This window comes from Colius striatus, chromosome 9, assembly GCF_028858725.1.
Source record: "Colius striatus isolate bColStr4 chromosome 9, bColStr4.1.hap1, whole genome shotgun sequence".
Lineage (NCBI taxonomy): Eukaryota > Metazoa > Chordata > Aves > Coliiformes > Coliidae > Colius > Colius striatus.
Window position 1 is genome coordinate 2,514,634 of NC_084767.1, and position 24,278 is coordinate 2,538,911.

The 24,278-nt window shown below is 47.0% G+C and overlaps 2 protein-coding genes across 2 annotated transcripts; both read right to left on the reverse strand.

Moving 5' to 3' along the window:
- Positions 1-7,698: 7,698 nt before the first annotated feature.
- LOC104563437 (serine protease inhibitor Kazal-type 6) lies at positions 7,699-11,903 on the reverse strand. Its single transcript, XM_010209894.2, has 4 exons — positions 11,762-11,903; positions 9,600-9,625; positions 8,653-8,765; positions 7,699-7,853 (listed from the first exon to the last, which is right to left on the reverse strand). Exons 1-4 carry the CDS (start codon positions 11,817-11,819, stop codon positions 7,808-7,810), a joined length of 243 nt encoding a protein of 80 aa, XP_010208196.1. The 5' UTR covers positions 11,820-11,903; the 3' UTR covers positions 7,699-7,807.
- Positions 11,904-15,251: 3,348 nt separating this feature from the next.
- On the reverse strand, positions 15,252-19,631 carry LOC104563440 (double-headed protease inhibitor, submandibular gland). The gene is made up of 9 exons (XM_062002732.1): positions 19,610-19,631; positions 18,971-18,993; positions 18,286-18,410; positions 17,988-18,033; positions 16,740-16,867; positions 16,606-16,651; positions 16,338-16,346; positions 15,795-15,910; positions 15,252-15,324 (listed from the first exon to the last, which is right to left on the reverse strand). The coding sequence occupies exons 1-9, from the start codon at positions 19,629-19,631 to the stop codon at positions 15,252-15,254; spliced, it is 588 nt and encodes a 195-aa protein (XP_061858716.1).
- Positions 19,632-24,278: the final 4,647 nt, after the last annotated feature.

The window sequence follows — 24,278 nt, forward strand, 5'->3', positions numbered from 1 at the left end:
GAGCAGATATCCATGGACCTGAAATTTCATGTTGAAAACAGTCTGTGAGTAGCTGCTGCACCTCAGGTGTGCCATGGAGGGTGGTAGATTGTGTCCAAACAGAGAGGAACAAGCACATGCACCTGCAAACCCCCTGGTTTAATTTGTGGGGTATTTTTCCCCTCCCACTCCTAATGAGATGTGGCACCTGTTATGACAAAGACCCCTAAGCTCCCTGCCAGGCTGCAGGGCTGATGCCAACAGGAGCACTGATGCCACAGCACAGCTGGAGCAACTGCAGGAGCAGAGCCCTACAGAGCAGAAACGGGACTGTTACCACAGCTTGGCAGGAGGATCCTGGTTTCGTCTTGGCACCTGTGACATCTGCCAGGCTCCTGGAACTACCAGGGGAATGTTTGCATGACACAACCCAGGGCTAATCAGATTTGCAAACAAAGTATAGCCTGGGATTTGGTCCACTGCAACCCTCTGCAACACAACATCACGTTGATTTCTCAACCAAGTTTGATTTTCTATATTTGAGTTCTCACCCTTCTCCTTGAACCATCATTTGACCTCGATTTAGAAGGGATTAATATATACAAATATCTGTCTGGTTTTAAGAAGACAGACGTTTAGCTCTCACTAAATCGCTTCACCCCGGCAGCTGAGGCTTTTTTTAAAGCCCATAGCAAGAATCGCAGCCTGGTGCCAGAGTGCTCGAAGCTGCCACGGTGGCGCTGACAGAACCAGCCGGTCTGTGGCAGCATCCAGTGTCTGTCGTTGGTACTGCGCTCTCCTCCCCGCCAACACCCTGCAGTTTGCTCTCAAGAGGAGGAGCGACAGCACCCTGCCAGGGCCTTACAGAGACAATGCCAAGGCCTGGACCATTCCAGAGGATTAGCAGGACCTGGACAGGCCACTGAGACACAACACCACACAGCAGAGCAGCCTCAGCAGCAGAAGGTCCTTCGATATCCTATTAGGGAGTGGTCTTGCCCAGCTTCACGGCTGTGCCGTGCCATAGCTGCTCAGATACAGGGTGCTGGCATTGTCTAGGGGCTTTCTCCTTTCCTCACAGCATTAACAGAGGGAAAGAACTTCACAGAGACAGAGCCAAGCCTCAGCTGGTTCCAGTGAAAAGTGGAGCCACTGTGTGATAACTGGAGGCCCACCACTGGTGCTGAATCTCAATATTTGCATCCTGCAGCAGCATAACTGAAAAGCTCTCCCCAGCTCCTACAGGTACAAAGCCCAGCTCATTTCAGTTGCACTTCTCTGTCCCTCAGCTTCTTCCTCTGGTGCCCCCAGGAGAGGTGAGCAGTGCCCTGGGGAAGGCAGCCTTGTGAGTACTCTCAGGCCAAGGGAGTCATTTGCTAGAGCTACCTTTTATCTATTGTATTAAGGGCAGGTGCTGAGGCTGCACCTCATGCCTGAGCTCTTTGATGAGCAGTGAAAGGCAGGAGCACAGGGAACTTGTTCAGAGCACCTTGTCCCGACAGTAGGCTTAAGAGAGGGGGAGCACAGCTGCCAGGAGGGAGAGACAAGGCACACATAACAAAAACCAGCTCACTAGGTTCCAGTGCCTTCCTGCTCTCATTTCAAGGATCTGCCAGGGCAATTCACTACAAGAACAGACACCAAGATCTGCAAAAACAGGCAAATACAGACACTCATCCTGAAAAGAGGGTGAGTGCTGCAGTCTGAGGGGCTTTCAAGCCTCTGAGGGTGAACAACATTTGTGCCCAGCTCTGCTGTGGGCTTTTCTAACTCTAAAATTTCAACAGTTGAAGTCTGTGGCAGGGCTGTGCTTCTGCAGAGCATCACAAGAAGGCATTTGGCTCCTTTTACCGGAGCTGACTCTCTCCCAGAGGTCGGCACAAAGAGGGCATTGGGGTCCCTCCCCAAAAATGAGTCTATCCGGCAAGACCAGAGCATCGTTCCCAGGCTGTGCCGCTGCCTCTCCCGGTCAGTGCCCGGCAGTCACAAGAGGGAGCCCGAGGACGGGCAACGGGCGGCCCCGACCCGACGGGGACAGGCTGGAATTGGGGATGAGGATTACGGGCACGTTTGGACACAGAGGACGCGTTTCCAGGTCAGGACCCCGGGCAGCTGATGGTTTTCTCACAAGGGACTCTAGAAAATCACCCTCCCAAAGAAAGGCACGACGTGCTCCGAGAAGAATGGTCACAGCCCTTGGCACAGCACCACAACACTTCTGTTCCTTCCCAACTGATTGAACAATTTTAGCCCAGAAAGGTAATTAGTGCATTCCTCAGCAATACCATTTCCCCACATCCCTGGGAAATCCATACTGCACACTCAGGGCACCGGCTCCAGCCCTGCTGTGAGCACTGAAGCTGTTGCTTGAGGCCACCCCCAGTATAGTCAAGACATCCCTCCAGGCCCAGCAGAAGCTCAGTTTTGACCTTGTCTTTCAAGTCCTAGTTGAGGCTCTGCCTCCAGAGATTTGAGTGTTGCCCAAAAAAACTCAGGGGTTCATGACCCAGTGGGCAGATGCCAATTGCCACCCAGGATGGAGGTGTTTTATGCTGTGGATGCACATGCACAGCTGCTTGTCCCAAGGCAGCACACTTTGGTCCCAAAACTGTGATGATTTCTACACACAGTTTCTACCTGTTCAATACATTAATATACATGCACACATATTCCACTACATGATTGATCTGAATTTCTTGGCCCAGCGTGTAAATTAGCACCCATGCCCACTTTGCCTTCTCTACCCTCTTCTTTAGGGTCTGGGACATAAACTGAGCAGCTGGTCAATGAGTTGGTGGTCACCATCTCCTCCTGCCAACATTACTTTCTCCCTAGTTTCTTCCTAGTTTGGCAGACATAGATGGTTCGTTGCAGTCTCTTGACTCTATGTCCCATTAATCCTACCCAGGTTTCTGGCTTTGACATGCATGTACAATAGTGGATTGTTTCAAGCTCACTTGTGGTTTCTGCAGTGTTCCTAACAAAGTTGACCTTGTTCTTCTGATATTTCACCATCACGAGGAACTGACTTTGTTGAGGTACGTGTCCCTCACTTCCTCACGAGTGTCAAAGCACCATCTCATCACTGGAGCTTTAAAATCATGCCACTTTTTATGTGGCACCTGCTTTTCTCTATCTTATGCCTTCCCCCTTCTCCCTTTTTGTATTGTGGTAACCCTGGTCCTCCACACACATTTTGTAAGCTTTCCCCAGCATTTTTAGATCAGCCTCATAAGACACCAACACCAGGCACAATTACTGCAGCTACTCCTACGAGAAGCTTCTAAACCACAGTGCTTATTTCAGGGAAAAAACCCACAAAAAACAAACAACAAACAACCCCACCAACGCAAAAACCCAAAGAAACACCAAAAGTCACATACACACTCACCACAAAGCAAACCCTTCAGGCTCTCTTTGCTCTGGAGGCAGTAAAAACAGCCCAATTCCACCAGGCTCCTATTTCAGTCCTTCAACTGTGATGGTGGGAACCACTGATTCCCACCATCTGGGAGTCCTTTCACCCCAGAGCAGGCTCAGCTGTTCTCTAATCCTTAAAGGACTCAATCCACACTGACACCCTCCTTCTGCTCTCTGCAACTGCCACCATCCACATTTTCTCAGTCCCCTGCAATACTCCTACAGTTGTCCCACCTACAGCCCAAACAATCCTTTTGCTTGTCCCCATAGCTCAGCCTTCCCCTCCTGATTCAGTTTTGGGCCCTGCTCCAATACAAGTAAGGTATTGAAAAATGGGAGTGAGTTTAGCAAAGAGACACCAAGAGAGCTGAGGGCTGGAGCATTTGATCTGAGAGAAGAGGATGAGGGAGGTGGACTTGTTCAGCCTGGTGAGAAGAAGGCTTCAAAGGGATGTAAGAGCAGCCTCCAGTTAATAAGCAGGTTACTGAGCACGAAGCCAGGCTCCTCACAATGATACATGGCTTGGAGGTGAGACAATTGAAAGAGAAGTTGAAACTGGACACAAGGGAAAATTTCTTTACCAAGGTGACAGGCAGGTTGTACATGCTCCACTCTTGGAGATTTTCAGTGCTAGATTGGATACAGCCCTAAGCAGCGTGAAAGAACCTCAGAACTGTCGTTGCTGTGAGCAGGAGGTTGGACCAAAGCCTCTTCCAACCTGATCCAGTCTGCCTTCTTTTAGGGAAAAGAGGGTGAATCAGAATGACAGCCAAATCCAGAACTTCCTCCTCAGCTGGGCTATAGCAAGCCTGCAGTCAGCACCACCACCCTACAATCATCCCATGGCAGCTAGAAAAGCCTTGTCAAATGCTGTGAATGTCAAGGGAAAGAAGTAGGACAAAGGATTCAAATGAGTTGCGACAGTGCCACGTGCTTGTGCTGGGGGAGGAGAAGGAAGTGATGGAGCACAGAAGTTAAATGGGCCAAGGTCTTGGACACAAGGATGTATCAACTACATCACCAGCAGAGTGAAGCTGTGAGATGAAAATATATCCTTCCCCTCTGCCATGGGCACAGCCTTGTCATGGGACGGTGCAATGTGAGCAATGTGAGCAATGGCTTCCTTTCAGTAACAGCAACCATGCACAGATTTAACTCTTCCATCATTTTAACTCCTGAGGGGGACTAAGTGAGATGCAGGAAGCTCAGGGCCCTCATTCCACTGCAAGGAGCAGGTCTTGGCAGCAGCTGAGAGGCTGGGGCAGCTCCCACTCCAGCCTCTGCCTCTTCCTCCCCAGGGAGAGAAAAAGCTGTGAGGATGCTCGTGTTATCTAATAGAAGAGAGATCTTAAGTGTATCATGACTCACTCACCTTCCAACACTGTCAAAAAAAAAAAGAAAAAAGAAGAAGAAAACTCAAAGCCCAACACAACTTAAAAGGTAGAGGAAGGAAATCACAAAGGAAAAAATAAACCAGAGGCTGAAGGTTTAGTTTCTGGTTCAATGTGTGTCTGGGAAGGCAGGCAAGCACAGATGGGAGCTCAGGCTGGGCATCCTGTAGCCACGTTCCTACCCTGTCCCTGGCAGCCGCTGTACTTGCTGGGAGATGAGCACAGCACTCTGAAACCAAGAGCATCATGAGGGAAGCATCACCTCCGAGCTGGGTAACCGGAGCGATGAACCAGCTCGGCCGAAGGACAGACACCAGCAGGAGCCGATCGGTTGCCGTCGTGCTGCCTCTCTTGGCTTCTCCTGGGGAGGAAGTTCCCCCATGTTTTTATCTGCTATTTGCACTGAAAGAGCAAAATATGGGATGGTTATCAAACAGTGAACTCTTGCAGTTTCTGTTCTCTTGTGATCTGTCTTTGTTATCTCAGCCTTCAGATTAAAAAGGATTAGATACGGGAACACGCTGCGAGGTTTTGGGAGTCACTGAGGGCAATCTCAGACAGAAAAATGTTCCAAACTTCCTCTCCCATTAAAATGTCTCTTTCCATCTTAAAATTAGAGTTCTTTTGCTCCTGTGCTCTGAACATGGTACTGGTCCACAGCCAAGCAACATATTAGGATCATCACAGGATAACTCAGGTAGGAGAGGACACGTGGTGGTCCTCCAGCTTCAAGCAGGAGGCTTGATGAGGAAGGTCCTCCCACTTTCCCCACGTGTCATTTGTTACCATTTGTCCCTCTGCAGGAGATGCTTCTTACTTGCCTCAATCCTGTCCATGTTCTGTTGATTTCACTAATGTAACATCTGAATTTGAAACCAGACAAGTGCACTTCACCTGGCTGTATAACCTGGGACACACAGTTAAGCTGCTTCCAAGAAGGGGTGGCAGATCTTGCAAGAATCCAGTAGGCTTGGATGGGAAAAATATCAGGATCAAAGAAAAGCTGGTCTGAGAGGAGCTCCAAAGCAGCCAACATGAAGTTTTGCCTGGACAGTTCAGCCGCTGACTGGCTACTGCTCACATGCTCCCTGCAGTTACCAAATGGCAACAGATTTCATAGAATCATAGAAGAATCATGACCTCTAAAGATCATCCAGCCCAATGGACCTGGCTAAAGCAGGTCCACCTAGACCAGGTCACTCAGAAACGCATCCAGGTGAGTTCTGAAAACCTCCAGAGAAGGAGACTCCACACTCTCCCTGGACAGCTTGTGCCAGGGCTCCCTCACCTCAACAGTAAAGAAGTTGTTCCTTAAGTTTTAAGTGGAACTTCTTGTGTTGCAGCTTTTGTCCATTACCCCTGGTCCTGTCACTGGACACTACAGGAAAAAAACCATTGTCCCATCCTCTTGACATCCACCTTTCAAATCCTTGTTAGTATTAATGAAGGTCCTTTCTCAGTCTCCTCCAGGCTGAACAGTTCCAGCTTCCCCACCCTTTCTTCATAAGAAGATGCTCCAATCCCCTGATCATCTCTCTCTAGAAGTTCCCTGTCCCCATTTTTGCCAGATTTGCCACAACTGCCATCACAGACTCGAATTATCAGAAGAGAAGCCAGCAACCTGATCCAGGTGAACCTGCTTTAGCAGGGGATTGGACCAGATGACCTGTAAAGATCCCTTCCAACCCCTCTGTGATTCTGGGATCAGGTGTGCTGAGCACATTGCTAAGGCCTCTCTTTTTTAGGCATTGTGCCCCAACCAGGTTCAAAGGCAAGCACTCAAGCTCTATCCAAACAAGGTCCATAGCACTTAGATGCTTGCAAAATATGTTGACCCCTGAGGCTCATGATAAAATCTAAAGCTCCCTTTGAAAGTTAAGTGTTTAACATGAAGGAGCTGGTGTCCCATTGATCTGCTGCCAATGTTTTAACAAGAGGATGCCACAAGTATTTCTCCGTGTGAATTTTTCCCATCGAATGGAGAGAGACTGTAGAATTCATTTTCTCCTGTGTGCACAAAGAAGGATTTTCCAGTCAGCTTCAAGAAGAGAGAGGGCAGCAGTGCGAAAAGTAAAGAGAAGAATAAATATGTGCATTTAAAATTGCAAATATACACAAATACTTGAGCCTAGAAAATCAAAGTCTGTGTATGATTGAGGGCGAGTTTATCCTCGAGGTGGGGAGAGGAAGCCCACAGCTTTTCTCCTCCAGGGAATATATATTTTTTTATAAGTTATTGACACTTTATACAATCTGGTGCTCTTCTAAATATAATTTTATTAGCATAAGAAGCCACTTGGCAGCGGGAAACTAATGCTAGTGAGTTCACAGTTTTCAAGACAAAGCATTCTCCTAGAAGGGAGAAGAAAGAGACCGATTTGGAAAGAACCTTGCAGCTTCTACCTAAAACCAGCCTCCACCTGCCATCTTCTTCTTGCAGGCTTAAATGGAGCAATATTCCCTAGCCTTGGCTTGTTTGTCTCTGGTTTCCAAAGGAGATGAGGCATATGCAGTCACGCTGTTCACCAGCTCTCCTGTCACCCTCCCACAATAACCTCTGAGAGAGGAAGGAACAGGTCTCTGGAGGCTGGGTAAAGAATAAAGGCACCCGCTTGTCACCCACCCCCTGGGCTGGGGAGAACTGGGCAGGAGCCCACGAGCAGTCGTGCTGCTTGGCTGCCCATTTATCAGGCAGGATGGGACAGGAGAGCTTCAGCTGCCAGGGACGGGAGGACAAAGCCCACAGGAGCCGTGGGAATCGCTGCTCCAGCAGGGAGAGCTCCTTGTTTCCCGGGAGGAGGGTGATGTAATAGCACAGTATAGCAAAGCCACGCATTAGGCTCTAGCACGGCTGTATCAAAGCGCTTTTTTCCCTGGGTATTACAGAGAAAGGAATCCTGCCAAAGGGTCGTGCTGAGTTTTACTTTATTGAGCAGAGACAGTGGAGATGAGGGCAAGCTGCTCTTGTGTCTGTGCACAGGCGTCCACGGCCGTTGCTGCTCGGTGGCAGTCAGGGCTCAGCATTTCCCCAGGTGCTTCAATCTTATTTTCCCTCCACTTCTCCTGTAAAAGGAGCAAGGCAGACTTAGGCAAAGTACAGACTCTGACAAAGTACAGACTTAGACAAAGCAGTGTATGGCAGACACAGCAGTGAGGGACAAGAAGCTCATCCATCCAAACAGGAGCATTTGCCTGACTGGTGCTGGCCTACCCTAGTTCCTCACAGAGAACATCAAGCCATTTTCTCTCCTCCTTGCTCTTCTCTGATTTCCTCTAGGGTAAGGCAGCCTTGAGTGTGCACCAAATGTTAAGGGCTGCTTTGTTTTGCAGGCACGTTCAGTCCAGGGCTGCTGGCTCCTACTGCATCTCCTTTAAAAGGTGACAGAGCTCAGGAAAAGGACAAACTCAGGATCCTCCTCTGAGATTTTGTATCTTGTTCCACAAAGTCCATTCAGACTTTTCAGGAATAATTTGGCACAGCTCAGCTCCCACATTCCTTCAGATACTTCTCAGTATCCCAAAGTGTGGGCAGTGAGAGTTGCAGCCTCTGGCACATAATGGAAAATGTGCATCAATTTAGTGCATGCAGAAGGTACAGGCAGGATGTGATTGCCTCCCAGGCCCCGTGCTGCCTCTCAGCATGGCAACCAGCAGCATGCAAAGCGTAGAAATGAATTCAAATTAACTTGCATTCACACAGCTCCATTCCAAGGAGGAAATAGTCCACTTGGCACTATTCAGGGGCTGGTCCACAGAAATGGAGCAGCCTGGACGCAGGGTCTCCCTTCCATGAAGAACATCATTACATATGTGGAAATGGAGCCAGCTCCCTCTTACTGCCATCCCCTCTGCTTTCACTTACAGCACTGCCTTGCAGAAGGCACACTTGTTTCCATACGTGATGCCATCGGTGCCGCAGTGAGGGTTGGACTCCCTTGTGCAGTACACGCTTCTGTTAACAAACTCTTTGCAAATCTGCAAAAGGAATTTAAAATAAAACCAAACCAAACAAAGCCTTTCAGCACTTTCCTTCACTTTCTGAATTGGATGCAAGGCCACTAATGTAACGCTTTGTCTAACAGGAGGACTAAAGTGGCAGTGAGGACAAGAAAAAGACCCGACAGAAGTGAGCAGCAGCAGTGTTTTGGGGGAGTTTTTTGAGGAGGGGTTACTGTAGTCACCTGGGAGAAGTCTTGGTCTCCTCCCAAAGACAGGAGTGGATCAGCCTAGGCATGTTGGAGGAGAGTCAGCCCTGATGCTCTTTCAGGCATCTGGCACTGGGTTATCTTGCTGCTGCACAGCTTCACGTATCTTGCAAAACTGTGCACTCAGCTCGGTGCTTGCTGAGCTGCCTTCCCAGAGGATGGGGAAGAAAACCACAGTCTATGGGGAATTAAAAATGGTGCCCAGGGATATGCACAGGTATTTTGTCTCTGGACAGGTCCCTGTGATGGCCCTTGTTTGCAGGAATAAACCAGTCTTAACGGTTCATTTGTTTTGTGGGAAGACTGGACAACAGAGGAAAAGCAGACAAAAGCGATGCTGCACAAAAACACAACCCTGTACAATCACCCTCGACCTAATCAAGGGATGCACTTGCTAAATCAACCATCTGTGTCTCTGGTGTACTTGCTCATGTGGCCACAGCCCCCGTACAACAGTGAACTCCTCAAAGTGTTGGGACTTCTTGGAATGACCCACCTGCTCCCAGCAGACATAAAAAGACTGTTTACCACGCATCAACACCTTGGTTACAAAACCATTCCTCTTGAGAATGCAGATTAAGTAAGCAGAAACAGCTCCACTAACCTCTTCAATGTCTTCACCTGCTACATCTGGAATAATAACAAAGGAAAAAACACAACAGAAAAACAAAGGAGAGAGAGATTTAACACGTCAGCGTTATTTTCTGATAGAGGCTGAACCAAAGTCACAAACCCTTTACGCAAACCACAGCGAAACACACACCAGGTTTTTCCCACTCCATCATCCCGTGTGGCGGAGGAGGGGGCAGGAAATACATTATCTAAATTGCTTTTCAGTATTTTGCTTTCTTGAAAAATGTTACTAAAATACCATGCAATCAGTCATTCAGCTGCTAACTGCACCTCAGACACATAACCCAGTCTCCTGGAAGGCAGCCACTCCCGAGGAAGCGAGCTGCCATATCGGATCTGGAGCTGTGCTCAGTGGAGATTTTAAAGCTGTATTGACTTTTAAGGCTTTTAGGCTCCTGCACCTCCAAACAATGGAAATGGCTGGTACTGCTAACAAGAGTGCACTGTGGAGAAGGAGAAGGAGACCTCGTGGTCAGCTTTACAGCCAGCACAGCCCAAAGACTTTCCCAGAACAAGTTCACCCCGTGTGAGATAGAAGGAGACGTCATGGGGTGATACAGAGCAGAACAGGCAGTGCTGGTCAGTAAGAGAGCAAAAATACCCACTGTAACCACGGGCTCTGGGCTTCAAGCTAATCAGTCCATCCTCTTTACACTCTTTCACTGCAAAGACTGCAGGCAGACACGTAGGTTGAGTCATAGCTGCAGGACAGGGAGACCCTGAGATGTCTCTAAGGGGAGACAAGGGTGGGTTGAATGCAGATTTGCAGAATTTGAGTCACAACATGACGGGGCAAATACCCAGCATCTCGCAGGGCAGAGGGGCAGCAGAGGCTGGGATGCAGGGCTGCACTGGGGGGTCACTGTCAGCTATAATGCTGCTCAGGTGGCTCTGGCCAGGAGGGAACCTGAGGCAGGAGATAAGAGGACCTTATCCTACAGTCAAGCCCCTACACATTGGGAATCCCACCCAACCCTCAGTCAGCTGGATCACCACCCACCAACCCATCCTACTTCTTCTGCCAATTGTACTGCCCTTTGGCATTTTATCCCCAGTGCTGGTGCATTTATGGTGTCCCCAGGTTAGGCTCCCCTCCTTGTAAAGTCACTGGTATAGCTATCTGCATATTATTTACAAAATAGCTCATTAAATAGCTTTTTATAAATATTACATGTGGCTGCAGAAGACTTTGTGATGATGTCTCTTGACATCTGTTTCTTTTATAGGAGATCACAGAGTTTGCTGCCATTCTGCCTGGCCTTGCAAGGAAGCTGCTGCACTCTGACAGAACTCAAACCCAATTAAGACTCAATTAGAGACAGATGAATATTTCATAATGAATAATGTGTACAAAGTAATTCACCTCTTTTCTCCATGCACAGCTTGCCATTTTTCTCAAGCCATTTCTTTATTCAAATTATTCATAGAAAAACAAGAATAAATCATTCTGATTCTGCACATTCTTCAGTAACTGTCGCCACAAACGTTGCAGAGCTGAGTCGCCTGGACGCAGGCAACTGATAACACTGACATCACCTATATGTTAGAAAGTCATCACTCAGCTTCCCCAGACCATCAGAGAGATGTGCAAAATCTCCAGATAAATAAATACTGGATCCTTTTAATTTGCCCTCTTTGTTCTGACTCCTTGAGGACATTTGAATTTAATTTTCAAGCTTTTCTCTGCAACATAAATGAAAGTTGAAACCTTCATCTAATTACATTTCCATATCTCCGAGGAAAACACCAAATACCAAGATGCTTAGGATCAAAACAAGAGCTGATGACCCTGAGGTGAGCGAGTTTCTCCTCTAACTGGTTCAGCAAAACTCTCCAGTGAACGTTTGTATCAAAAATTCATAATTACACTCTGCTTTGGTACATTTGCTGAAAGAGCTGCTTAGAATTTGCTCGCTCTGTCTCCCAGTGACACCTCCGCTGTGTTATTCACTGTGGAGGCACACGAGGAGTGGAAATATGTCATACAAGTGAGCAAGTCCCGCAGACATTTTTTCCACTTGCTCAGCTTTATCTTCCAGCCTGTCATCCGCTGATCAAGGCTCTCCGAAGTTTGCTCTTGTCAGGAAATGTTTTGGTTTTGCTTTTTTCTAGGCTAGGGAAAAGCTCACTTACCTGAGATGAGAGAGAGCAGCAGCAGGCTGAGTAGCACTAAGGCACCTGTTGCCTTCATGCTGCAGGTAGCTCTTTAGTCCAAGCCAAACGATCCGTGTGGGAGGTGTCGTCTCAGCACCGGAGCCCACAGTGCGCACACAGACCTGCCTCTCTGTGTATTTATGTGCCCATGCGTAGCTGTCCTCATTCCCCACCTTCATTGTGAGATCTCCACTTTGTTTCCAAAGCCATTATTGGTCCTGGCCACGTTTATGGTGCTTTAGGAATGCTGCCCTGTCCACATCAAACCTAGAAAGTGCTAATTACATGAGTGATAGACAGGCTTGTAATGTCTATTTTTTTTTTTTTTTTGTCTAAATAGTCACAGGATTCTCACAAGGGTGAATTTTCAAAGCAGTGATTCATCGGGGAAGCTGGTAATTTTCATTCTCTGGGCCCTCGCTGAATGCCAGCTCCCAGGCTCTGAGTGTGGCGTGATGACACTCACTAGACGTTACGAAATAAATGGCAGCATGAGGATGTGTTGTCTGTGAAACCAATTATACGTTGTTCCCTGGCTATTTCTGAGGATGGTTCTATATCTGTGGGGTTGGGGTGGAGAAGCTCTCTGATGTGACATGCTCTCGTGGCTGTGTGCACAGTCCCACACCGGACTGCTGACTCTCCTCCCCGAGCTATTTAAACTCGAGCTGTCAATGTTTTCCAGCTTTTTTTTTCACATTCACAAACATATTTTAGGGCTCTGCTCCCACAGCAAGTGGCAATGAAGGGAATTTGATAGGGAATTGGGAGACCTGAGCTCTATTTCCAGCTGAGTCGATGCAAGGATTGGTGTTCAGCTGCACCATTTGCCAAATATCTGTTCAGATAAGAATAAGCTTACAGCTTTGGTATGCTTTCCTAAGGAGACAAGCCTTAGGAGGGCAACGTCTATAGAAGTATCTGTTTATTAGTTCCCCTAGTAAATTTGGAATCTGCAACTAGTCCTAACCAAATTGGACATAGAAGCAAAAAAACCCAAGATTAAAACCAATAAATACATAGTTATACGTTTTTCTAGCAAGAGAGGAAAGTTGCAACACCCTCAGCCAGCACGGGAGAGGGCTTCTGCAGGAGAGCACTGTGGAGAATGCCCTACATCTAGCAAAGCATTAGAGTTTGCAGCTTGCTAGCTAGACATCTCAAAACCCACAGAGCAGAGAAACCGTGACTGACAGGTGAATTCTCAGATGTCTATTAAGGGTGAGCTCATGACACAGCTCCTCGTATAATTGAGTTATCAAGTCAGTCAGCCGCAGCGCCGTTCAAAACCACGCTCGGTTCTGCCACTCGCAGCACTACTTGTTTGCCTTTTCTGCTTTCATACGTCACTGCTCACGACCACAGCCTTAATGCCTCAGTCCTTTATCTACCCAAACGTTTCGGTTGCTGCAGCATAACTGACTGGCTAAAGCCTGAGCGAATATATTGCAGGGACCAATCCCTGCTGCACTGAGGAGAGGAAGAGACTAAATTACCAACCAGGTGATTATCGTTATTACCCATTTCCACTTCTTTACAGCACCTGAAACAGGCCACTTGCTGGTGTAGGTGAGGGAATTCTTCTGTCCCTCTGAAAACTGGAGGTAGAAAAGGGGCATCTGGTCCTCACTTTGTAGTCCAAAGGCTGCAGTTGGGCAGTTTTGCTGGTGTTAAGCCGAGTACTTTTCTGTGCTTGGCCAGACCTTAGAGAAATATTTTTTTCTGACTTCCAAAGAGTTCTTACTTAAAGCCTGATGAGCCATCTAGGATGCAGCCCTATATCCAGTTCTCGCTGTTTGCCCTCCCTTTCCCTGTAGGTGAGCAGCTCTTTATTGGGATTTTCCAAAGTCCTCTGATCTCCTAAGCAGGTACCTGGCTTCTTTAGGCAGAAATTACCACTGCAGAGGAGGCTCACTGCAGGATCCTGATGCTGAAGACAAGTTTTCTGCTACAGCCAGAACTCCACTAGTCTGTGGCCACTCTGTGAACCTTGGCCAACAAAAAGTTATAGCATAGCTCTGTCCTGTGCCAGCAGGTCTCTGTTCACATCCACTAGCTGCTTAGACTGTTCCTTAATTATTTTTCACACACACACAAGCAGGTAAGAAGTGAGGACTGGCATGATTCTCCAGTTTGCCTTTTCTCAGGATCAGGCACAAAAGCATTGCCTGTACTAACAGAGAAAAAAAGACCCACCTGAAAACATGAAGTTTTGTCCCTCTTCCAAGGGCAGAGCACTGTTCTGGAAGCACCAAGGGAAGGACAAGCCTCTTATCTTTTGTTGGGAAGAACCTACAAAATTCCTGGCCCACGAGTGATCTACTTCAGGAAAGACCCAAAGGAAAGGCTTGGAAGTCACAGATTTTGGCCTAAATATCAGCCTTAGCAACAGATATTCTTGCTACGTTACACGAGAATGGGAGGTAGGGAAAGGAAGAGGAAGGGAGGGTGTGAACTGTAGCACTTGGGACTTTTCGCCTGTGCTATTTGCATATCAACTCCTTGACTCACCCAAAAAGATGCCACATCGTCATAAACATTCACGTATATCATTGCTCCTCCAGTGCACTCTTGAGGCTCCCTCAGAGATGTTATCTCCGTACCATTTTTTTCCCCCGAGATAGAAAGCGTCTTGGAGCTACCAGCACATCTTCCCAGCCCTCTTTCCTGGGGTCACAAAACCCAACACCTTTTCCTGAAGGGTCTCCTGTCCTCCCCTCTGCCTCAAGGACCCCAAGTACAACTTTTCAGAGCTCTTCTCCAAGAAGCTGAAAGCCTGAGCCCAGTCCAATTTCTCCTCAGGTTTTCATTAGGCTCATTACAGCCTTGCCTAGCTTGCTGCAATTTTCTGCTGATCAACACAGTCTCGATGGACACACCCTTCAAGGAAGCAACAGTTCCTAATTTTCTTCCCTATGAGATAGCCTCCTCCCTTTGCCATAAGCCTCCTTTTTATAATGCACTGCCAGACCTGTGCCTGCCCCAGGTGTGACCAGTTAGGGCTGATCATGGCCACCTTCACACTTCCCAATGGCCAACCCCCCAATGCCAGGGCCCCTAAAGGGACCAGTTCCTCCAAGACTCAGTGCTGTTACAAAGCTGAAGCCATTTAGACCCTGTAAGACACTGAAATTGGGAAAGTGGCAGCACTTTATAGCAGCTTGGTTTCTCTTCTGATGGTTTGGTATGGAGTGACGTACTCTTGTGAGGGCTTAGGCTGCTGTGTGATGGGTGTTACACTTTGCTCTTTGTTGTGGTTTATTTCACAACTTCTCCCGCCCGACACATCATTACCTAAAAGCCTGGAGAGCATTACCCTCTGCCCTGAAACAAAACCAAACCAAAAACCAGTCCCTGGCAAAGAGAGTGCCTGCATTTCATTTATTGACCAATCAAAAAGGAGACCAACACACAACAGCCAAGGGAACAGGGAAAAATGTGTCTGATTACAGGATTTGTAAGGGAAAAATCAGGGCGAAGGGTATGGCTGCAGCTCTTGGCATTCTCCATAGTGTTTGAGGAACAGAGTTCCCTGGCTCTGCCTGAAGAGAAAGGGGGAAACCAAAATTACGGCCAAGGATCTCAGTTTTGCAGCCTAACTTTACCCAAAGAAGCCAATGTTCTTGTGCTCTCTAAGTTATAAAGTACTTAAGGTTTCACCCTTTTCTTGATTCCCCAGGTTACACGCTTTCTCACGTTAAAGAGATTTGGGACAAACCCCATAATTTTGGACACCTCCTACAGTCACAGTTTAAATCACTCTGGCAGGGAGGGAGTCGGCAACACTATGAGCCTGCAAACGGGGACCTGGATTTAATTGCAAAGGAAGGAGAAGACTCACTTGGGCTTAAGCTCTGCAGCGCCTGGGGGGTGACAGAGGAGTGAGTGTCGGGAGAGGAAAGCGGAGGAAGGATGGATTTAGCGAGGGGCTAATAGGAACGCCAGGGCTAGCACAGCAGAGTGTGCTCCAGCTCCCCTGGTTTCGTGGCTATATGGTGAGATCTGTACTTACAAAACTGCACTGCAGAACTGGCACTTGTTCCCGTAAGTTTTGCCGTCAGAGCCACAAAGAGGGTGGTAGTTGGCGGGGCAGATGCGATTGTTGCCCTTCTGTTTGCCGCAGTCAATCTAATAATGGAGCAACAATACATTTGAAATCATTTCCCACCCCCTGTCTATTCCTGCATGGTTATGTCTACTTAATGTTTATGGCATGGCAACGCATAAAAGGACTTTTCAGGTGCAGGGCTCTTGTTCCAGCAGCTCTACAAACTCAAAGGCAGAGAACGTGCTTGCCTGGAGCAGCCCGAAGTGGGAAGAAGGCAGAGGCAAAAACATCTAATAAATAGTATTACAAATAGTGAAACGACCATGTTGACATTTCCAGGCTGGCCCTCTCCCTGGCTGCTCTGGTTCAGCAGGCTGGCAAGCACAGAGCGAGTGGGTGGTCAGAAGCCACGCTGCAGGAAGCACTCCCACCCAAAGAATCACCGCTACTAATAGCGCTGGTAGTCCATGACCCTCCCGCTCTCCGTCAGAAAGGGTGAGGCAGCACCTCTTCTTGCTCAGCCCCTTTTCCAGTAAACCAAGGTCTCAGCACCAGCCGACTGCTGTGTTCCCAGGTCAGAGCAGGGACTGCATATCTGAGCCACGGATTTGGTTCAATACCCTCTGACCTTGGCATACTTCAACTATTTTATCCTATTTCCAGGCCAAATGCAACAGGTTAGAGCAGCCATTTCTACTATTTACATAGGATTAGTGGATTTGTGTTGTAAAACGCGTTGTGACAGCAGTTAAGAGCTCAGATTTCTGTGCTTTACCTGGAAGCATTCTCCGGGATGGAGCAGGTTGACATCCAGTCCATTCCTTTGGGAAGAAAGGGAGTTGAGAATGAATGAACAAGCACCTACTGATCCCAAACCCCCTCCTCCTGTGACCCAGCCCCTTCACTTACACCACAGCATTGCAGAAGTCACACTTGTTTCTGTAGGTAACTCCGTTGGTGCCACAGATGGGCATGTACTCCAGGGTGCAGGGGATGGCATGACCGCTGCTTGATCTCAGGTGGTCAGCACAGCTGAGCTGAAACAGTCACGGAACAACATTTTAATCTCTGCTACCCTTTGCATCAGTCCTGTGGTACAGAGCACGGTGCAGTAGACACCTCCCCACAGGAGGGTGGAGGACCACAAGCAGTTGAAACCCTGCACTTGGGTACAGCATGATCCTGAAGTATCTGGGGTTTTTTTCCTGTCCTGAGGTGGATTTCATCCCTGTCATCTTGAGGCTTTATACCATAAATACCACCCTGAAAGATCTTTGCCTAAAATGCCTTATGCAGCAGCGACTTTTGCTGCAAAACATCAATTACCACTTGGAAATTTTTACACTCACCTTGGTGCTTCTGCAATTACTCTGAATGTACTGAAATGGGATTCGTGGTATTACGTTAAATTGCACAAGCAGAGTGTTTCTTTGCTTTTCTCTCTCTAGACTAAAAATAGAGACACTTCTCCTCGGCAGCCCAGTATATTGATAAACAAACTTTATGATAAACATTCTGATGGAATCATTTTTTCTTGCATAAAAATACGGTTTAGTCAAAATCCAAACTTCCTCTGGGAATTTCTGAGCTTCAACAAACCTTTAAGTCTAAGCCTAAAGAGAAGTATTTTGGTAACACTGAAGCATTATTGAAATCAAACGTTTCCATTCTTCAGCCTGGTGTTATACACAAGGTAACATTATAAACCTCAACGATTTTAACTGTTCAGACTAAAAAGAAAGTATTGCAAATCTGAAATTCTTCACTTTCATTCAAGTTCTGACAGTTTGAAATCACAGAATGGCAGGGGTTGAAAGGGACTTTTAGAGATCATCCAGTCCAACCCCCCCTGTAGAAGCAGGTCCACCTAGATCAGGTCACACAGGAACATGTCCAAGCAGGTCTTGAAGACCCCCAAGGAAGGAGCCTCCACACCCTCCCTGGGCAGCCTGTGCCAGGGCTCCCTCACCCTCACCATGAAATAGTTTTCTCTCATGTTTAAATGGAACTTTTTGTGTTCCAGCTTCATCCCATCACCCCTTGTCCCCTTGAAATGGTGTGTTTTTAACACAGAATTAACCCTAACCAAGGCTCCTACCTAGCTCTCTGCCATCATTTCACCCACCACTGCCCAGTGGAACCAATCTCAGGCCGTACCTTAACGCATCTTCCATCGTGCTTCTTGTCAAGGGCTCGGTTGTGGCTGAGGCGGAGAGAGAGGAGGAAAGGATTAATCTGTTCATAACCATGTAGTCATCTCACTCATTAAGCCTCTCCACTCATAAAGCTCCTGTAATTAATCAGATTCAAGAGCTTTGGCACAGAAGATCCCAGGCATTAGGGAACACAGAAACTTATGAAAAATCTAGTCCAGCCCACGATTAGTCACAACCCCAAAGGCTTCTGTCTGCTGCTGGAACTGGAGTTGGAGGTAATCAGGAGACCTTATACTCACAGGATTTCTCTGCAGAGAGAGCACTCGTTGGGGTAGGTCACGTTGTTGGTCCCGCACACGGGTTTGTAGTGGCGGGGACAGGCGAGGTGCGGCGTTCCCGACAACTGGTACGTGCCGCAGGAGGCCTGTGAAAGGGGACTTGTAATGGCTCCAAGCAGAGAGAAGGATGTGCTCGTGTTAATCGCCTTTAGCTGCTGCGAGACTACTGTCGGTCGTTTTTTCCTCTCTCATTCCTCCATGGTGAAGAAGAGAGGGAACAAACACACCGTGTTTCTTACAGCATACAAAAGCACTTTTTGCTATTAAGACTTTCAGTGCTTTCATCAAGAATTGAAGGCAGAAACGATCGTTCCTTGGGGAATCAAGACAGGGAAGATATTTAGGCAGTTATTCAATAGTTGTATAGATTTTGTGCTGGCACTCTGTGCTTTGCTGACTCTCACTCTACATTATTAATCTCTGGGTTATTATCAACATAAGTTATCTTTCACCAACAAAGGTGTTTTCTTATTTTGGGGAAAAGAGGTGTTATAATATTTAGGGGCACTTTCTTCTTCCTTTCTCACTCACTCCCCTTTCTCCTCTTCCTCAAGCCTTCCCTGGAATACAGTGTGAGTGTGAATTATTCACCTAGACTTAGAAATCAAGGCTAAATGGTAAAGACCAAAAAACGTCTACTACTTACCCGTTGTTTGGCACTAATTGTACCTACAATAAAAACAGAGATTATAAGATATTTTTCAAAAGGCACAATGTCCTTGACTGAAATTCCTTTGGAATCAACAGAGTAAGCAAACACACTTTCCCATTACTAAGAAGTGATTGTTTTCCTAAATATTTTGTCCACTCCAAGTAAAGCAGAAGTTATATACTAAGATTTTTTAAAGCCCATTGTGAAACCAGGAATTTTGACTTGCTAAAGAAGAACCAGCACATACGCTTTTGCGGCCCCATTATCTTCACCAAGGCTCATAAACTTAGACAAATGCATCCTATTGATCTATGGTATTTACCTGCACAAGGATAAAGGTCACTAAAAGGGAGCCCATGTAATACTAAACCCTCACGTCTCTAAACGAGTGGACTCCCCTTTAGGGTGTATATGTAAAGGCAAAGGTTCAGGAGGGACTAGAGATACTAGCATAGACTGTAAGAAAAAGAACTTACCAGAAAGGCAGCTGAGAAGCACAAGCCCAAGAAGGGCAACTCTTCCTGTTGTCTTCATGGCAGAGATGGCTGTATGGTCTGTTACTTGCAAATCTGTCGCTGGGGAGCTCAGTAGATGGTTCTCAACCTTCTCTCTCCACGCTATATATACACACACCTTCCCGACCTTGCGACGTCATCCCAGAACGTAATTAGTTGCCCTGTAAACGAAGAAAATTGTATTGATTATTGAGTTGAGCTCTAAAGAATACTTGTTTGTTAGACAGATGCCCATAGGAATTAGACAAAAATGCCAGCTACACCCAGCTTGTTAACAAAGGCACCCTGCTGTACAATGAGTGAGTTGTGCTGTCCAAACAACAGCACTGTCTCAATACTAGATGTTGTGAAATTGTGTATGGAAGCTGGTAAAGCAAAAAAAATAGCCCATTTGTTGAAAGTGTTTGGACTTGTACACACCATGTCACATACACTAATTGATATTTGGGCTCCAGGAGATTTACATGGTACACCAGAGAGGGGGGACAGTAGCAAGGGCCACTCTAAGCTTTTACAGACATAAAATCTAGGCTTTGGCAGACATCACTGTATTTTAAAGCAGCTGAGGGCTCAATGAATCTCTCTAGGTGCGCTACAGGAAAGAAACACAAAGAAAACAATCATCTCAGGAGGAAAGCATTACTTAAAACTTCAGAAGTTTATAGGACATTTCTATGCTGGAGTGGGAGTTATTAATCTGTTGGCAATGGGCACGAGTTTGATTAGAAACTATGAGAATAAGTAGCCTGAAATCTGAACCAGTATAATGTGTGATCTTAATGGTAAGCAAGTGATATTCTGCACAGGTGAAACAGGCTTCTTATACCAAAACCATTCAAGAAAAATTTGCAGCAGCTGCAAGAAGAAGACGAATCTTTTAGGCTCCCCCCTCTATTATATGGCCTTACATTTAGAGTGTCAGCTGAAAGTCACGTTTTAGGGAAGATAAGTGAAGAATAACATGCTAGGCTGTGTTAAGTGGTTCAGCTCTATTGCAAGTGTATGTAAAATCAAATGAGGAATATTGCATAAAATCATGCATTCTTAAGGTAGTCACAGAAGGAAGTAGAGATGAAACATGTTTGTGTTTGATTCATACATGTGGCTTAAAGGGAGCCTGAGTTTTAAATAGAAAATCAGCAATGTTTGTCTTATTATCCTGGGAGATGCTCGAGTCCTGGCATGGGCAGATAAATCATAAAGATGTAGCTGAAAGTGTAAGGGAACTGTAGTCACAGAATAGAGCTTGTGGGATTTGGCCTGTTCACATCGATGAAATCATTTTCCTGAAAAATAAATGAGTAATGCTGTTTGGATCCCATTCACAGATATCAGAAGCTGAAGGTTTCCTTTGACAGCTGTTTCTGTTGTATTCTTAGCATCCTGAGTGACTTACCTTTCAAATTCCTTGAACTGACTGTGAGCACATTTGGAAGGGAAGCAGTAATCACAGAAGCACTAATATTGATTATACTCCAGGGGCAAGAATGCCAAAGCCTGAAAACAACATTTCCTCCAATCTTGCACCAGTTACTGATGGAGAATGGCACTTGCTGGCTCTGTGGTGGTTAGGGAGGCTCCAGGAACATGGTTGGTCCCTTCTTCAGTCCTGTGACCTGAGCTTCTCCATATACACCTCCAGATCTGAGATCCCTGCGTACCAGAAACTGTGCTGCTTCTCTGGTTGTCTCTCTTGACAGGTTAAAATCACACTGATTGCTCGAGGGGTGATGTGAATGAGGCAGGGTATCTTCTGGGGAGTGGCACTGAAGCAGCATCATTCTCCTGTTTGGTCAACAGCTGCCTGTGGATGAATTAGGTCTGCCAGGGAGATCCCACTCTGATCTGCATCCTGCTCCGAGAGTCTGGGTAGGCAGCCAGGGTTGCTCAATAAGCAGCCCTTTTCCCCCAGTACTCCCTGCCACTTCACAGGGCAGCAGGGAGAAAAAGAGAAGCAAGGAAAGAGCCTTGCTATAAGGCCTGTGAGAAAGGATGGGGGGATAATTGGCAGCAGGCAAGGCAGGGCAGTGAGAGCTCTGGGCTGTGATGTGGGATTGCACCAGGAGCTCCAGTAATAATAAATAGAGGGAATGGGACAGAAGTAATTGCTAGGCAGCAGATGAATTGAAAACAGTTGTTAGGAGCCGTCGAAAACAACCCCCTCCCTGAATTTGGAAGAGTGAGCTTTGGGAGATGTCATACACATGTTGCAAATGGGAAGGGCTGAGTGAATTCATCTGCCAAAACCCCTTTGTGATATTCAACCGTGTCATGACGTTAGGCTGAGGAAAGTGGCTTTGGGTATAGGATTATTTTAACATTTATACAGATACGATATTCATAGGAAAATGTGAATAAAGCTCTTCCTGCTGTTTCAAGTTCTTAGGGGGCAAACATTCAAGGAGGTTATGGCCACAGGAATGGGATAAACATCAGCAGTCATATGATGGATCCTCTTGTATTGAGGTGAATTTCTCTTCACTCTGGCAGTACTGCCCTGTTTCTAGCCCAGCACCATTTTTTCCCATAGCATTGATATTTTCCTGGGGATCTTTTCCTCTGGTCTCCAGATTCCTTATCTAAAGCAGCTCAGTAATTTACCAAGACCTAAAAAAATTCATCAGTTGTGTTCCCTGCTTTAGTTTAAAACTTGTCAGAGGCTTCATCTGGCAACAGAGAAATGCTACCTCTTCCTTTTTAAAAGAGAAATGAAAAGGTGGAGGTGTGGATGCGAGACCACGCGTTGTTGTTATTCCAACAGCGGTGTCATTGGCCTCGCTCCCGTATCCTGCTGTCACACACCTCACCGTAATCAAGAACAGAGTGGTACTATGCTCCAGTCTGGGCTAATGTAGAGCCAAACGCAAAATGCTGAGCTCCGCCGGTGACTGGCGATGCGGCACAAGGCAAGAGCTCCCAAAGCAGGCTGCTGTTCCCAGGCTGCTGCACACGGGGGCAGAGCGGGATCTGCTATGGGAACACCAATTCCATTTGCAGCAGGCAAAGCCCCTGCTTTAAGCTGCACTCATCTAATATTTCAGCTATCTGATTGCTGCCTGCATATCTCCAGTCTTTTAAGCATAGATGATATCACAGGCAAGGGTGTCTGGGATAATTTGACTGTCTGGGAGCTGCATATTAACAGGAAAAGCCTGAGGATCTGACCCCGCACATCTCAATCCCTCGGCAAATCTCAGCTCTGCAACAGCTCTGACACAGCCAGCCCCCAAAAATGACGTCTCCAAGTAATTTTCTTTTAAAACATAATTTTATTTGCATCAAGATGGAACGTAGTAACAAACCGTTTATCCTGAATGGAGCCTCAGAGAGAAGCGGCAGTAACACAAAGGTCTGGGCTGGCCTGAGGTATGTTTTGGTCAGCAACAAGTAGAACAATACACTGAAACAGAAGCATTGATATAAAATAGAGCAGAACAAAATAACTGCATGCAATGTGTTAATTAGGCTGTGGGCTAATTGGATGGCATTTCTGAAGTCCACAGACAACAGATAACGACACAAAGTGCCAAGGTACTGCTTAAAGAATTGTACCATAAAATACCTCAGCAGGCAGGCAATGTTTCCTGCCTTGAATATCCTGGGGGGAAGTTAGATTAGTAATGGTGACAGGATTTTGTGTTGTTGTGGCAGGATTTTATTGAGCAGCAACAAAAAAATTATTCCCAACAAGGTGCCCGTACAAGAGGACTGTCATCCTCTGCATCCTAAAGAGCTGCCCCTCTGGGCAGGGAGCTGGGAGTGCCCCCGGGGTCCTGCTCTGACCCCAGGTACTCCTAACACTGCACAGCTCTGCAGCAGAGTGGAGGGTTCGTCCTTGTTTGTTTCCACTCACGCTTTTCCCTCAGTTGCCTGGTGGATTTTCCTGTTTAGTCGACATGGCCCATGGAAGATCTCTCCGAGGGCCACTGGGCTCTTGAGCACAACTGAGAGCTCTGCTTGTTTCCAAGGCATTGTGGCTCTTGGGGGCCATCCCCATCCTCTCTGCTGCTCCCCAGGAAAGAAAATAAGTGCTGTAGCTGGTGTTCTTTTACCCTCAACATCCTCGCTCAGGGAAAGGGGGACAAAGAGGAGCACAAATTATGTGACCCACACACCCCTGGCACCGCCTCCTAGAGCCTCCATTTGTCTTGGTCCTAAGAAATTGCATGTGACACTGAGCTGCCTCCTTGCACACAGACCTCCCTCTCACAGAATGGACATTCCAGTCCCAGGAAGGAACTTGGCACTAAAGGGTTGCAAAGAGTCTTTGGGAAATAAATTGTCTCCCTTCAGAGAGCTGCTCTTACCAGTCTCTGCAAAGTGACACATTGTCACTTAGGATCATTAACTATTTGACTGTGAGACTGCTGCCTGTACAGCACATCACACTGCCAGTGCCTTGCTGTTAATGAATAATAAATTAACTCAATGACTCTGAGCCCTTCCTTTCATCAGCTGAGGTTTCCAGGGGACGAAGAACCTCAAAGGATCCTCTACAAGCGACAGTCGACGTAATTACCTACAAGCTGTAGCTAAGTGGTGGGTGAGGTGCAGAAACGAGCTGTGGCAGTGACTGCTAGCAGTCCTCCAAACATCAGGTCTGTTAGGACTGACTGCCCACTGCTTTTCTGCAGTACCCCGCAGCAATGAACGTTGCAAACACAAGTGTGGGCAGCCAGGTATCTGCCTGCCCAGAGGAAACAGTGTGTCCCGTTGCTTTGGGAAGCAGAGGAGATTGGGCTTCTCTCACCTAAAGGTGAGTTTCCAGCCTTGCTTGCAAAGGTATG